This window comes from Orycteropus afer, unplaced genomic scaffold (assembly GCF_000298275.1).
Source record: "Orycteropus afer afer isolate SDZICR_OR568_19922 unplaced genomic scaffold, OryAfe1.0 scaffold00094, whole genome shotgun sequence".
Taxonomy (NCBI): Eukaryota; Metazoa; Chordata; class Mammalia; order Tubulidentata; family Orycteropodidae; genus Orycteropus; species Orycteropus afer.
In genome coordinates this window covers 7,102,387-7,119,343 of record NW_006921681.1, presented here as the reverse complement: position 1 = coordinate 7,119,343, position 16,957 = coordinate 7,102,387, and the positions used below count along the sequence as shown (strand labels likewise).

Here is a 16,957-nt window from a genome sequence, read left to right as displayed (position 1 = left end):
AGGGAATTTGTCTTATCTTTTTCTAGATTTGTATTAGGAGTTCTTTCTAGATTTGTATTAGGCGTTCTGGTAGCGCAGTGCCTAAGGTATTTATCTTATGGAGTCCTTGAGTGGGACAACTGATTAATGCGCATGGCTGCGAATCAAAAGGTTGGAGGTTTGAGTCTACCCAGAGGCCCCTCAGAAGAAAGGCCTGCTGATCTCCTTCTAAGAAACCAGCCATTGAAAACCCTGTGGAGCACAGTTCTACTCTGACACATGGGGTCACTATGAGTTGGAGGTGACTTGTCAACAACCGGTGGTGGTGGATGTACCCTATTGCAGCAGCAAAAAGAACTGCTTCCAAGGATGGTTGGAAAACTACAGCAAACTGGCTCAGGAGAGCAGAGCTAGGACATAAGCTAAGTGGCCCCTTGGGGATTAAAGCCAGGTCTTGCTAGAGCGATGGCATCATGCTGACTTTCAATATTTAGAAAATCCTAAATGCTTGGCTTATTATGCTTAATAAAGTCAACCTATGTTGCTATTCATCTTAACTTTGTGGCTTGCCCTAACTCCACAAATCCCACATCAAAACACAGGCATGAATTATACCAAAACAGCCTTTCTGCGTAAGCCTCCCAGAGCATGGACACCTTTGCTTGACTTACAGAAGAGGGTGACTAAGGAACATACTTGTTGGGCAGATCTGAAAATCCCAGCTCTGCCACTCCCTTGCTTTATAACTCTAGTAACTGAACACAAATGACTTGAACATGTGCTAAGGAGAAAGAGCAATTTTGGAAATAAATAAATAAATAAATAAAGAGACCAGACATTCAAAAGCCAGAGGGTTAAGAATGTGATGTGCTCTGAGTAGCTATACAGGGCTGTGCAGAGTCAAGATGTTCCTGAGGGAGAGTAGAAAAATCTCCTCACCCCACTGAAAAGGGAAAGGAAAATATACACACACAAAAAAACAAGAGCGAAGTAATGCGCTCAACATGAGCAGAATTCCAGGGGAATGTTGTTCTGTTTTCTGTACCCTCAGCTTTGTGGGACATGGTGCATCACACAGAGATCCCGTGGAGGGGCCAAACCTGGGTGACCCTGGATGGGGTCCTTACCGGGAACAACTAGCTTCATTAAAAAAAAAAAAAAAAAAAAACCCTCAGGGATGATCATTCAGGCTAAACTCAAAAGTCTAGTGGTGTTTTCTGAAGACGTGGCTTGAAGTAATCCTTAGAGTGAACTTAAGACTCATGAGTCCCACTGAGAAAACAGAATCACCTGCAGGAGCCCTGGTGCACAATCTCACCACCAGCTCCATCTACTGCGTGTCTCTGCATGGCACACACACTGGGCCTTGAGTCCTGGTGTTAGGCATAAACCAGCAGTGCACCCTCCCAAGACCGTGCTCCAGCTCAGATTCTCTTCCACATCATCGGACCGTCCCTTCCAGGTCACTTATTTCAATGAGTGTACAAACATGCTGTGCTAACTCCTTTAAAGGAAAAAAAATAATCTCCCCTAGACTCCATGTCCCCTTTTAGTACTTCCACTTCTCTTCTCCCCTGTAAAAATTTGGCAGATAATTGTGTATTCGTTTCAACTCCTCTCCTCCCATTTCCCCTTGAACCTGCTCCAATGAGGACTTCTGCATGGCTTCATGAAAAGGCTCTCACCACCAAGGGCCTGGCCAGGGTAGAGCCGCTCCTGACGCCTCCTTCCCTGTAAAGCGAGCTGCTCTGCCTCTGCCGGAGCTCTCCTGGCTTGTCAGCCCCTCCCTGTTCCCCAGAGAAGGAACAACAATCTTGAGTTTGGAAGGAGCCTCTAGGCATGGCTAGCTGGCTATTCCCTTCCCCCTCAGAACCCAGGCTCCCTTCAGGGAACACACACTCTGCCGTTCCTCTGTACTTCTGCTACTCAAAGTGCGGTGCCGAATCAGTGGCATCGATGTTATTTGGATAGAAACGCGTGATCTCAGGCCACCCCAGACCTAGTCGATCGGAATCTGCATTTTCATAAGATCCCCAGGTGATTCTCATGCACATTAAAGTTCAAAAAAGCTTTGCTCCAAACCCTCAGACCGTGAGGTGCAGCATTAGAAACACCGTCTACCCACAGATGTACACCCCATTCTCCATTACCAGCTTTATCAGTAATAAATGTGACAGGTTGGTTGCCCACCTGCCTCTTTTCTCAGTTGGTTCTGAAATTAGGAAAAAGTGATGCTACTCACTGGCTCCCTCAAGCTCCCTAGACCTTCCTATTGTCACTGCTCAGTCCTTCCTTTAACCTATTAACTGCATTGAACATATTGTTGTTGTCATGTGCCGTTGAGTGGGACCCGATTCATAGCGACCCCTCCTTGGGTTTCCGAGGCAGTATCACTACGGAAGTAGATTACTCAACCTTCCTTCTGAGGAGTGGCTGGTGGGTTAGCAGTCAAATGCCTTAAGCACTACGCTACCAGAGCTCCTTGCATTGAACATAGTAACTGCATTACTTCCTTTATCTTCAAACACTTCCTCAACTCGGTTGTCACATCACTCTCTCTTCGTGGGTTACTCCTCCTCTCGGCTGGACCTTCCTTTCTTCCTGAGCTCTGAGTGTTGGGGTGCTCTCCAGCTATACCCACTCTCCAGCGACCCTCATCCAGTCTGACAGCTTTACACGTCATCTCCATGCTTGTAATTCCCAAATGTGGGCCTCCAACCCCAACTTCTGCCCTGAATCCAACTAATATCCCTAATCCTTGCTTGCTGACTATCTTGTTATCTGTCATTTCACATTTCTGACAATAGTAAAACAATCTGTTTCATGCGTTAATGATGTACGGACGTCTGGTGGTAACAAACGCCAAGGTATAAGGTGAGATTAACGCTCGCTGGGATGGTTAAGGTTACACGTCGACCTAGCCAGGCCATGATTCTTAGTGGTTTGGCAGTTATGTGATGATAAAGTCATCCTCCACTTCCACTTAACACCATTTTTTGCTAACAATCTGGTCTTTGGGACCTAACCATGTCAGTGAGGGGTGAGTATATAGATAAGAGTTGTTAACAATGTTGTTGTTGTTATGTGCCATCAAGTCGGAGACAGACTCAAAGCGACCCCTCCTTCAGTTTCTGAGGCAGTATCACTACGGAAGTAGATTGCCCCATCTTCCTTCCAAGGAGTGGCTGGTGGGTTTAAACTGCCAGCCTTCTGGTTAGCAGTCAAGTGCCTTAGGCACTATGCTACCAGAGCTCCCTTGTTAACAATGTTATGTGAAATAGGACAGTATGTGAACACCATATTATCATAGCACAGGCAGTCCCATACAATCCATAGTTATATCCTCATAAAGATTATATTAAAATCTTAGGGTAGTCGCCAGACAAAGCTTGAGATGTGTAGCCACTGGATATAGGAAGCCAGCTGTCCTGGATGTTGGGGGTTGGGGGTGGGGCTGCCCTGGCAGCTGGATGGGGACTTAGTGCATGTCTAGGTTCAGGGTGGGGTATAGAGAGGTGGTTGTAGGGACCAAGTGTGCAGGTGCTGGGAATGGCCCTGGCTGCCGCTGCTCCGGTGTATGGCTGCTTCCCGATCCCCACTGCCCAAAGCCAGGCACCTGAGAGCACCCAGGCCAGGTCTGGCATCGCCACCAACAACTGCAGCAGGAGCAGGGGAGCCATGACAAGCATCCGGAGTGAAAAGCTGCACTGCTGCTAGGCAGGTAAATGAAGCCAGGAGGGAAGGAGGCAGGAGGCACCGTGTGGATTGGGAGGCGCCCTGGAGCCATACTGCTCGTTCATTCTGGGGGCCTGGGGTCTCTAAAATCATTAGGGGGAGATAACAAGCAAAAGGAGAGCTGCTGTCCTGTTTTTCAAAAAACAAAACAGAAACCCCACGTGGGACCATGGACATCTACACGACTGGACATTGCTTGAAAGGATGTTAAGCATACATGTATATTCAATTGTCCCATCAACTAGAGAGTCAGTTGGAAATGTATCTTTAAGGAAACATGACCAAAATCAAATTCTTAATTCAGTCCCAACCCCTCAACCAATCTACGACATTTTAGGAAATTAAAACCCCATTTTTTCTGTTCAGGCCAAAATTCGGAGTCATCCTCATTTCCTTTCTCTCTAACTCTACACGAAGTCTCCCAGCAAGCTGTGTAAGCTCTTAACTTCAACGTGTGTCCTGACCCCACCCATTTCTTACCACTGCTCCCTAGAAACCCTCACCTTTTCCTTGGATTACTGAGTAACAATCTATTTTGTCTCCCTTTTTCTATTCTTGTTCCCATCCCCACACACATACACTGATTACCAAAGTGGTCTCCTGAAAACAGAAAGATCATGTGATTTCTCAAAAACCTACACTGGCTTCCCATTTCACTCTAATAAGGCCTAATGTCCTTACGTAAGCCCTAAATCCTTGGTTCCTCCTATTTTCTGAGGCCTTCTATTGTCTCTGCCCAACTCCACACTGCCCTCTCCTTGCGATTTTTGGAATCTAAAGACACTCTTGGGAGCTCTGGTAGCATAGCGGCTAAAGCATTTGACTGCTAACCAGAAGGCTGGCGGTTCAAACCCAGCAGCCACTCCTCGGAAGGAAGGTTGGGCAATCTACTTCCGTAGTGATACTGCCTTGGAAAGCCAAGGAGGGGTCGCTGTGAGTCGGGGTCGGCTCGACGACACGTAACAAGAAGGGCACTCTTGCCTCCAGGGCTTCACTTCTCTGCTTGGACATTCTGCCCAGGTTTGTCTACTGACCCTGTGTACTTTGACTCAAGTCTGCTCCAGTGTCATCTTCTCAGAGAGGCCTTCCTGGCCGTGGTCTAGAGAAGCCCCCATCCCAGCCCTCTTGTCATCTTCTGTCCAGCTTTACATTTCTCTAAAACACTTGCCGCGTGACAGCATAATGTTAGCTCACAAATGCCCTACTCCACGGGGCTTGGAGGGCTGCGATACGGTGGGCACACACACACCGATGAATGAACTGCTTTTCTCTGCTGAATGCTGCCTTTCCCTCCTACCTCTGTTTCTCCCCAAACACCAGGCCAATAGTCTCTGCTGGTGCTCTGCCACAATGGTGTTTATAAGCTGACATGGTGAATTTTTAACCCCCCTAAGGCAGTTGGCTGCTAACCAGAAGGCTGGCAGTTCAAACCTATCAGTCATTCCTCGGAAGGAAGGTTGGGCAATCTACTTCCGTAGCGATACGGCCTCGAAAACCCAAGGAGGGGTCGCTATGAGTCAGATCCGACTCGAGAGCAGTGAGTTTGGTTTTTTGGTTTGAAATCACACTCCAGGGAGCTCTGGGGATGCAGCGCTTAAGGCATTTGACTGCTAACCAGAAGGTTGGCAGTTCCAACCCGCCAGCCACTCTGCAGAAGGAAGATTAGGTAGTCTACTTCCATAAAGATCTGCCACCTTGGAAACCCAATGGGGGTCGCTATGAGTCAGAATTGACTCAATGGCAGTGGGTTTGGTTTTTGTTTTTTAAATAACACTCTGAAAGGAGCTCTGGTGGCATTGTGGTTAAAGCATTTGGCTGCTAACCAAAAGGTCAGTGGTTCTAACTCCCAGCTACTCCTTGGGAGAAAGATGAAACAGTCTGATTCCATAAAGATTTATAGTCTTGGAAGCCCCACAGGGCAGTTTTACTCTTGTTCTATAGGGTTGCTATGCGTCAGAATTGACTTGATGATGGTAGGTTTGACTTTATTTTTAAAGAATACTCCAAGAAGCTCTGGTGGTGGAGTGGTTGAAGCATTCGGCTACTAACCAAAAGGTCAGTAGTTTGAACCCACCAGCCACTCCACAGAAGAAAAATGAAGCAATCTGCTTCTGTAAATATTTACAGCCTTGGAAACCTTATGGGGCAGTTCTACCTGCCCTACAGGGCACTAAGAGCTGGAATCGACCCAATGGCAGTTTGGGTTTTAAAGAACACTCAGAATCACTGGTAGGTGTATACAGAGAGCTTCTGGAGAAAGAGTAAAATAGTCACTTACAGATTCTGGAGCAAGGCACTTTCACCCCCAAAGAAAGGGCACCTCATTAACTTTCCTGATTACACAACCATCACTGTTCTGTGTATCAGTAAGGGACACGGAGATCATGGCACCATGACTTGCTAGGAAGGTAATATTTCTGCAAGTCAAGAAAAGAATTCCTTGTGCAAATACCTTTCAAAGGAGGCAAGAATAAACGCACACCAAGAGCCTTCGGATGCACTGGCTGTACCTTTATTGTTTTCACCTCGTTCACTAATAGTCCTGTGATGCAAGGTTACCATACAGAGATAATGTCTGAATTGCACACCTAAGGCTATACAGCAAAAGAATCAGAATTAGTACAAATACAAGAACTATATTTACATTCTGTATACTCAAGCTCCAAACATCAGATAATATTTACAAAATAAAACATGGAAATGAAAATCCAAAATTAATAATGTACATTGTTGCTGATGTGTTCAGCTCCTTCACTGGGGAGAGATCAGTCTGCAAAAGTCTTGTTTCAGAAAGGCCACTTATGCTTCACGGGTTTTGTTGTAGTGTATGAGGATGGTGACTAGAGACATGACTCTCGATGGCCAAGTACTTTAGAGCCACAGAGTCTAAGGCGATGCCCTAAATGTGACAATGCTGATGGGTTCCTCAGTCAATGATGCCAGAAGCATGGAAAAAAAAAAACCCAGATCTCTGAGACATGAAAAACAACACACAACAGCCAGGGTTTGGCAAGAGACCAACCTCAGCTCGACTTTCCATCTGTGAGTTTCTAACATGAATTTTAAACCCACTATAATTTACTCTTTAAATGATCGGAGGCTTTCTTCAGATTTTATAGGGCTCAAGTCCTAACTCATAAATGGCCTTCTGAACAACAACAAATACTCTCTCACCCGGTATCTCAGTTTACTAAGGAAGCACAAATGGAGACGTTCCTGCTACATACAGTCACGGTCTGGCCCACAGCCTTGGGGGACTCCTATTAGCTAGTGGTCAGTTGTAGTGCATACAAATTAGAGTCCTATTTAACACATTCAGCAAACCTGCTGAGAGCAGCAGCACGATTAGTCTTGTCTTTTTAAGAAGCAGGTTAACAATCACATTCTTAAAAGGGAACCGAAAGGAAAAATGAAGGACCCAAATCAGACAGACAGACAAACAGCCCCTGATACCGTACAGGAGAGGCCACGTGGGACATAGCCCGAAGGAAATGCCGAGTACCGATGGGGGCTACACACAAGAGAATCCTTTCTTTTCCAGTCCAATGTGCAATTAATTACAGCTGTATAAATATACATATCCCTTACAAAATTAAATATCCCTGTAAATTAGACAATAAGCAGCAGGCAACAAAGTCTTTGCTTTGAAATATGTGCCAGGAAGTCATTGTAGTTTTAGATCCAGTTAAGACCTTTCATGATGATTTAATTTATTCTTTTATCTTAAAAGAACTGAAAAATCTATCTAAACCAAGAGTAGTTGTGTACCTTCTATTTAACTAAAGGGGAAAAAAAACCCAAGAAATGATGTTGGTTTCTTGGTTAGGAAACCACTCTGTTATGAACCACAGGGGCCTGGGGCTCGGCCAGCTGCCACAGCAGCCATCCTCTGCCTGACTGTGTGCCTGACTGTGGGCGTGGGCTGGCTGGCCCCGGGCACAATGCCGGCCTGAGGGCTGACTGACTCCCAGGCCGGGGCACAGAGCTAGGAGGGCATGGGCTCTCGTGTGGTGTGTGTCATGAGGCCGTGCTGTTCTTGGGCAGGGAAAGGAGGGCGGTGGCATTGAGGGGAGGAAGAGATAGATAGTTTTATAGCTAACACCTATTTCTCTTTAATTTGCATAAGAATTTTCTTTTGTGCTTTTTGAGTTTTCTCCCCACTTAAAAGGATGTAGGGATAAAACCTACATTTATTTAGGCACAAATAAACAAGAAACCACGAAATGAAATTTAACTTTCCTGCCTAGACTGTGGCTGCAGCTAAAGTTGCTGCCATAAACCCTCTGAGTGTGAGCTTCAAAGTGGGGATGGCCTGGCATGGAGAGGCCACATCAATTCTGAAACTGTTTCAACTCCAACCTGAAAATGGGCCCCTGGAGAAACAGGGGCTACCTGCACCAGTCCACTGCTGAGACCCCTCACAGCTACTGGAGGGCCCCGAGGACTCCCCATCCTGCTACCTCTGGCTTCATAACAAGCCCTCTTCTCTGGGCACATTATGGACAGACAGTCCAGTTTGGCTCGTTCTAGTATCTGACACTTTCAAAGCAAAGACTTTCCAAGCCAGTTATGTTTGGGTTAGAAGACAAACCAAAAGTCAACAATCACATGCGTTCACTTGCTCAGCCTTCTCCAGCTCCCCTGGCCATAGACCTGGATCCTTCTCCTAGACTTTGTAACAGCAGCAGCATCTATGATTTCATTTCAAAAGTAACCTTCCAAGTTCATCTTCATTTCCCTGAAATTAGATTTAATTCAGCCCAGTATGCTGTCTCTAAGAACCGACAGATCCTGGTTTAAGTATATACCAAAAGGGCATATTGTGTCCATTAGACAATGAAGAAACCTCTAGCTACATTAATAATCTCACATACTGCTTAGAAAACAAATAAAGGAAAGAAATAAAGTTTAAAAAAAAAAATCCACCATCAGTTTCTCCATCAGGTCCAACTGTGATCTCCACCCTCTTTTTTGCTAAGCTTGCGGTGATCCACTTTTTCTCCTCTGCAAGGCAGTTATAATGAGTGACGCTGGGAGACCTGTTCTGCAGAATCTAGTCCAGCCAGGAAATCAGAACCAGGGTCTGGGTGGTGACAAGCCTCCTTCCCAGCTATCCTGCAGGGCACAAACCCGTGGTCTCTGCTGCCTGAAGAGGAAAGTCATCCAGTTTCCAATCACCTGACAGTCAGCAACCTCAAGGTCGAGAACCCCTGGTCTTCCACAAAGTGGGCACCTGGGTACTTTTCTAACTATCTGAGGGATGACGAAACAGAAAGGTTTGAGCGAGGAAGGTAAAGGATGGTATAAACAAGGGAGGGAAAAGGACAGCAAAATAACTGAAGTAACTGGGAGGCCTCTCCCCCATGTCCTTCCTGTAAAACCTACTGTCAGGTGGGAGAAAAAGTATCTTCTATGGTAGCCTCTGGAAGCCAGATGGCCTGGCCTGTCAGAGGAGAGACTATCAGCAGTGAGCTTCCTCCTTTGTCCTCTAGCAAGATTTCCACACTCACAGAGAGAAAAGTGACATAGGAGAGACAAGAGGGATGCCAGCAGAGAATAAACACCTGATATATCAGGGCCAGGGTTCAGATGGACACTCTTCTTTGCCTCCAGTTTTTTTTTTTTTTTTAAAGGGGTGGTAGGGGTTGGCGTTAATCTTGGGATCCAAAAGCAGAGTCTGCCATGTTTATTTATGAGTATAGAGACCCCTTATTGTCCTTTGACAAGCATCATTGACCACTGGATTCAGAGTGAGACTTCCAAGCTTATACCTGAAAGCTACATTTCTTTGATCGAAGCAAGCTCCAACAATCACAAGGTCTCTATTCATCATTATCGTAATTGTAAGGACCACAATGACCTTTAAGTTCATCACCAGGAAGTGATGCCCCCTTGTGGGATATTTGTGTATGACATGATACCAATCTCAAATTGTATCACCACCATTCCCAATGCCAAGGACAGAATTTAGAAACTCCATGAACAGAGTCTCCCTCCAAATAGAGAGAGAGACAGTTCAGAGGAATCCTGCTGTGATGAACTGTGAGCATTCTACTAACTGCCTGCCCTCACGTTTCACTGCCAAATTCTGTGGTCCTTTTGAATTGTTCAGCAACATACCCTCAGCTTCTCCCTTAATACAGGGTCAAGTACAGCCACTGGCCCAGCCTATTAGTAAGTCTTCTCTTCTCATTTGCACTAAATGAAAATTCCATACCTATTTCCTAAATGAACCCTAATTTCAGCTCAGAGAAGGTAACTGTCCAATTTCTCAGTTCAGCACAACCTTTCCCTGAATCAAATGTAGGGATCAGCCATGACAAGAGACAAAGGTTTTTTTCCTTTTTTCCCTCTGTTTCTAAAAAGGTCAGAAGTCTCCTCCTTTTGTCTCTAAGCCACCCAAGAAAAATTAAAATGATATCACCGTCACAAACAGAAAAGAAAAAAAAAGAATTAGTAGTTGTTTTGAAAGACAGACAGATATTCAAAGACAGCAATACAGACATCAGAGGTGCTCATAATTGGGACCTATCATACAAAAGGAAGCCAAAATACACTGAAAAATAATTTAAAGATTCACTGGGTGGTTGTTGTGTGTGTGTGTGTGTGTGTGTGTTTGTTTTCCTTTTGTTAGGCCACATGCTATTAACAAGATTCTCAGCACAGGAGAAAAGGAGTACAGAGCAATGGTGATGGGGGACAGGGGAGCTAGAAAAAGTGCTGGACTAGAAGGGAGAGTAGTTAGTTAAGCCACAGGATTACATACAAGAGTAACCAGAAAGAATCACAAAGAGAATGAGAGGTAACACTTTCTTTTCTCTCTGAAGGCGAGTAAGGGCCGCAACAGAGTCAGTATTTCATCTGGCTTGTGCTTCTGCGGGAGAGTTTTGACCTGTAGAGAGATAATGAGGTGACAGGATTAGCAAACTGGACTCAGGTGTTATTCTCCTCACTGGTCTTTTTTCTCCGTGGTCCCCTCCTTGAACTACAGGCAGTCCCCTGATTACAAACAAGATTTGTTCCTAAGTGTGTCTTTAAGTCAGATTTATAGGTAAGTCAGAACAGATGCATACGATTCTGTTTAGCCTCATTTTAGTGCAAGAAAAGGCTTGAAGCCTTTTCAATCATTTAAAAGCTGCACATATAGCAAGTGAAGGTGCTTATGATGAAGAATTTGTTGTGAGTAGAGGGTTGGCTGAACCGTTTCCGAGTGAGGACAAATTTACGTAACATTAAAGGGCAAATAGGAGTTTTAAGTTGGACATTCGTAACCCAGAGATTACCTGTACTTTTTCCTAGTCCACCCTGCAAGCTCAGGCCTCTGGGTTTGCTGAACCAACAGGCCAGGCTGTGGTCTCCTCCACCCTGGGAACCTTGTGACACAAGGTTCTCAGAAGCTTTCTTGGGGCTGGATATTGGGACATCATTAGGGTGTTCACAATCTCCCCTCTATTTAGACCCCTAGGCTCCAGCTGTTGTTGTTGTTATGGTCGCTGAGTTGGACCCAACTCATAGCAACCCCTCCTTGGGTTTCTGAAGCGGTATCACTATGGAAGTTGTTGTTGTTGTTGTTGTTGTTATGTGCCATTGAGTCGGCCCCGACTCATAGCGACCCCTTCTTGGGTTTCTGAGGCAGTATCACTACGGAAGTAGATTGCCCCATCTTCCTTCCGAGGAGTGGCTGGTGGGTTTGAACCGCCAGCCTTCTGGTTACCAATCAAGTGCCTTAGGCAATACGCTACCAAAGCTCCTAGGCTCCAGCTCCAGCCCCTTAATTAAGAACATAAAGAAGATTATCAGAGTGGACCACTCCTCTTTAACAGTTCAGGATACAAGATGGCACCTTATGATAAGCACAGGCCCCATTACCACTCTACAACCACACTTAGACTCCTGTCCTTGTCCTTCCTTTATTTTAAACCTGTTTAGAGCAATAATTCCTTTCTAATTTATGTTTATGTTCCTGGACCAAAACCCAAAGAGAGAAACATAGGACCAACTCTTACCGTATTGTGCCAGCAAGGAGTGGGTTAAAGGCATATAACCAGTCATTCATGTCTTTGTCATTGAGAGCCTGCAGAAGAACCCCACGGTGCTTTGTGCACACAGCAAACGTGTTAGATGTCTAGAGAGACACAAGTAAACGCGAAAGTTACCACAGATACTGAGCAATGTGGACCACTCACCACATTCATGGCAAATACAAACCTTCACAATGAAGGCTTAGGAGACCAGATATGAAGGATAAGATTCTGCACCACTCAACAGGGTTCCCTCAAAAGGGAAGGGTGTGTATGGCAATGAAAAGCCAGGAAAGAGCAAGACTGACCTTCACCATGGCCTGCTGGTCCTCACTGTACTCCACCTGTGCTGTGGACAGGTTAATGATTCCCCGCTCCACTGGGTCTTTGTCACTGTTATAGATGAAGACATATGGGCGACGGACTACAACAAAATGTTTAGCCCAGTTGCTGGAAAGTGGCTCTTTGAAATGCAAGTATCCTTTCTTAGAGACCACTGAGCTAAAAAGGATAGTAATAAAAAACAAGTTAGTTCCTCACAAAAGAAAATGGTCACGAGCCGACGACTCTCAAGCACATCTCATGTGGGCTAAGCCCTTGGAGTCAACAAACAGGAGAACGACCTAATGGGCCTATAATCTCATCTGCCAAAGTAATGCGGCAAAAGAGCACAAATGGAGAGCCAGCCCACCTGTTTCACTTCAAATTCAACAGGCATTAAACTATACTGATGACCTCTCACAGAAGAGCCAGATATAAATTCTTAGTGCTGATTTCTCTTTTTCATACCTTGCATTATTGCTCAAGACAGTACTCACCCAGCTCTAATTTCTTCAATATCTGGAACAAGATTGAGAAATTCATTTTTTCCTGCTCGGGCCAAATAGGGTGTTTCCACAGTTGGGACAATCTGAAACTGTTCAAATTCTGGGCAGGGACTAGAGGCCTGGGAATTGGCTTCTGGGGTCCTTCAAGAGAGGAGGAAGCAGGGGTAACAAAGAGACTCAGTTAAAGTCATAACTGAGAGTAACATGTCAAACCTTCCCACCAGAAGGCACACACTGTCTTACCCTGAACACCAAGGAACCTGTGAACATCGTTTCAGACAGCTCGACAGAGAATACGAGCTGGTTTTACAAAGTTAATTCCACGTTCAACTAATACCATTATGTCAAAGTTAAAAAAGGAAACTGATAATCGATGACCTTTAAGTCATGGTCTCTCTTCTGTTCTGAAGCTCTCTGAACAGAAATGTCTGACCATGAACTCCATCTCCTCTATTTAGTCACATGGCCACACCTAGGGCCATGGTTCTCAAAGTATGGTCCCTGGTCCACCAGCTGGGAACCAGTTGGAAATTAAAATTCTCTAGCTCCATTCCAGACCTACTGAATCAGAAACCTTGGGTGGGGCTTGGCTATCTGTGCTGATGCATACCTTCTGATGCTGTTGAAGTCTGAGGACCACTGGCCTAGGCAGGCAGAGCAGACAAGTGGGAAGGCCTGGCTCCTCACCACTCATGTAGTTAAGAGCTGCACCACACCTGCACACTGCTCAGGACTGTGCTATCACAAGAAGTCAGTCCTAAAGTTCTTATTAGGTATCTCTCAGCCTAATTAATTGTATTTCACTGATTCTCTGAAATTGGGATGCATCTTAAAAGTGCTTGCATATCATATTCTAGTTGGTGGTGGTGATTATCTTTCTTAGTAGCACATAAAATAATGTCTTACAGCTGACGGCATCCTAAATTTAATGACATTACCTGGCTGTGTATTTTTCTCCAGTCACATTTGACTGTGTCAGTATTGGTGCAGTAAGAAAGCTGGATGATAACCAGGTGGATTTTTGTCAGGTGAAGACAGGGGCATAATGAACTGAGCAGTGACTATGCCACCAGAGCTATTATAATGAACTATGTGCTTTATTATCTTTAGTTTTCTTACTGTAGTTTGTGTGTGTGTGTGTGTGTGTGTGTGTTTATGGCATCATCAAAGTATTTGCCCTAAGGTGAGTAATGTCTGATATTATGACTGGCAGACAAGCAGGGATGGGAGTGGAAGGATGAAATAAATGGAAGGGGATAAGAAGAGGAGTTAATGACTTGATACTGAAAAAGAGTAAGACATAACTTAAAAGTCAGACCCGAATCCCAGCTGTTATGTCCCTCTTGTTTCTCAAGGTAGTGCTGGTGGCATTTTGGGAGAGTAAATTCTTCTCTTTGATTTCAAGACTTTAGCAGCCCTAGCCCACTCTCCACCCACTCACATACAGTCAAATATGGTTCCCTCACATTTCCCAGTGCTCACTAGGGGGAGGGTGTTGCTTTCTGTTGACACCCACTGAGCTGGAGGAAGGCTGATGTTCTCCTTGATTCTCACTTAGATCAGTTTCTCACAGTGAAATGTGGGTACTTACTTCTGATCCAAAGAGTTGCTCCTTGCGTCTACTAAAGAGGGGCAGGTGGATGAAGGAGTGAGGGTAGCACTGCTGAAACTGGACACAGAGGGATCCCGTCCAATTGGAGAGATATCAGACAACTGGAAACAAATGGAACATGGCACATGAGACTGAGATGAAGCAAGCTGCCTTTTTAGTTTTTAGTAAGGGGCTTTGACAACCAATGACCTTACTTTCATAAATCTGCTAGAAAGTCATTCAAGAAAATAAGCCCACATATAATTTATGGCCTGAGTGCCACATCAGAAAATCAAGACGTTTATAAAAGAGATAAGGCTGGCTTTTTATACTGCTACTGGCTTCATGTATTAATGAAATAATCCGTTATTGCTGAGCACCTACTAGGTGTCAGGCTCAGTTCTAACAACATGGCAGAGGTCCTGCCCTCCTGGAGCTTACATTTTATGGGGAAGGCAGATAACAAACCAATCAACAAGCACTTTAAATCATGTCAGACCATGGTAAGTGCTATAAAATAAATAAATAAAATAAAGCAGGGACAGGATTAGTAATAGTTATTGGATTTACATACGGTGGTTAAGGAAAGTTGCTCCAAGTTGGTGATATTTGAGCAGAAAAGTGAAAGAGATAAGGGCGTCAATCATAGGAATACCTGGAAGAAGATCATTCCAGGAAAAGGAACAAGTGTGCAAAGACCCCTGCAAGGCAGCAATAAGCTTCGAGCTGCTGAGGAACAGCAAAACAGGTCAAGGTGACTAGACTGGAGTGAGTGACTCAGAAGTTCTTAAAAGTGTTCACCCAACTCTGTTGAAGGCAACAAAATTTTATGCCACCAAGACCTTCATGTCATCCTTGTACCTTCATACAATGACATATTACCTTCCTATGGAATATTATTCTCCAAGGGATTAGGGGAAAGCCAAAATGCTTCCCATTTGACAATCACTCTAAAAGATTTATATGAATATATTATATCTTTGGAAGCCAGACTTCTGACTCTGAAAAATCAGAATAAATACGAGAATAGACATGTCATAAATTCTGAATATGATGATATACCTATTTTTCAAGCTACATAAAAGGCACATTATCTGGGGAAAGGGTATCAGAGTGGCTTTGGAGAAATCAATCAACATTCTGGCTGAAACTGAGTACACACGCTGACCTTGCAGTCACTGATGCTGCTGTGTACCTGGTTGAGTTCTCGGTTGAAAGTGTGGGTGAGAAGTTGCAGGCACTAGGGAAAAGAAAGAAAAGTGTAAGCTGAATATACAATGTCAATGACTAAATGAAATGCATCACAGGGAAGAGGGAAAAAACAGCACTGAGACCCACAATGGAGCTCATGTGTTGCCCAAACCACTAACTAAGCATACAGCAAGGGAAGTCTGTCCTACATCTAGAAAAGACTTATAAGATAAGTAAATAAAAAACTCTTCTCAAGACCACAAAAGCAAATTATCGCAAACAACATAGTTTAGAAAGTGCTGAAGAATGCAACAGCATCCCTTTAATTCTCAATTCATCCTGGGACTATAAGGCATGTTAATCTCAGCGAGTTCTGGATGACCCAGCTTCCAAAATAAACTAGTCATTAGGTGCTTTGAGTTGGCTCCAATTCAGCAACCCCATGTACAACAGAACGAAACACTGCCCAGTCATGCGCCATCCTCATAATCCTTGCCAGGTTTGAGCCCATCACTACAGCCACTGTGCTAATCCATCTCATTGAGGGTCTTCTCTTTCTCTGCTGACCATCTACTTTAACAAGCATGACATCCTTCTCCAGAAAATGGTCCCTCTGACAACATGACCAAAGTAGGTGAGACAAAGTCTGGCCACTCTCGCTTCCAAAGAGCATTCTGGCTGCACTTTCTCCAAGACAGATTTGTTCTTCTGGAAGTCCATGGTATCCTCAGCATTCTTTGCCAACACCACAATTCAAAGGCATCAACTCTTCTGTGGTATTCCTTATTCATTGTCCAGCTTTCACAAGCATATGAGGTGACTGAAAATACCATGGCTTAGGTCAGGTGCACCTTAGTCTTCAAAGTGACATCTTTGCTTCCTAATACTTTAAAGAGGTCTTCGGCAGTAGATTTTCCCAGTGCAATATGACGTCTGATTTCCTGACAGCTGCTTCTATGGGTATTGACTGTGGATCTAACTAAAATGAAGTCCCTGACAACTTCAGTCTTTTCTCCATTTATCATGATGTTGCTTTTTGGACCAGTTGTAAGGATTTTTGTTTTATATTGAGGTGTAATTCATACTGCAGACTGTAGTCTTTAATCTTTATCAGTAAGTGCTTCAAGTCATCCTCACTTTCAGCAAGCAAGGTTGTATCATATAAACTAGAAGTCCATTCAATAATTAAAAGAAAAACAAAACAAAACAAACACAAAAACCCTCCCGTTCCTCTAGTCCCTTTTCAGCCAGCTGTCCAGAAACCATACATGTGGGACAGAGGCACCCGTAATTCCCTTTGATTCCTCCTGCCATAGCCACTCAACAAGGAGTGTGGATTCTACCTTCTGAATGTCTCTTTTGTGATACCCCTTGCTCTTCACCCCACATATCAGTGGCATAAGCTAAAAAACTGATAATTTCTGATCCTGATTACTACAATAAAGAGTTTTCCCTGCCTCCAGTCTCTCTCTTCAACCCAATTTACCCTCTGATTGCTGCTACAGAAATCTTTTTTTTTTTTTTTTTTTATTAGGATTTGGGTGAAGATTTACAGAGTAAATTCACTTTTCATACAGCAGTTCACATATACTTTGTCTCATGACATTGACCAA

At 44.4% G+C, this 16,957-nt stretch overlaps 1 protein-coding gene across 1 annotated transcript in view; it reads right to left on the bottom strand.

Annotated features, from left to right (window-relative positions):
* Positions 1-10,563: 10,563 nt before the first annotated feature.
* KIF1B (kinesin family member 1B) overlaps positions 10,564-16,957 on the bottom strand; it is a 232,230-nt gene continuing 225,836 nt past the window's right edge. The window contains exons 43-48 of the mRNA XM_042781192.1: positions 15,322-15,393; positions 14,154-14,275; positions 12,554-12,703; positions 12,044-12,236; positions 11,721-11,839; positions 10,564-10,606 (exon numbers count right to left, since the gene is read on the bottom strand). Of these exons, the coding sequence (XP_042637126.1) occupies positions 10,564-10,606; positions 11,721-11,839; positions 12,044-12,236; positions 12,554-12,703; positions 14,154-14,275; positions 15,322-15,393 (699 nt within the window). The remainder of the gene's footprint in view (positions 10,607-11,720; positions 11,840-12,043; positions 12,237-12,553; positions 12,704-14,153; positions 14,276-15,321; positions 15,394-16,957) is intronic.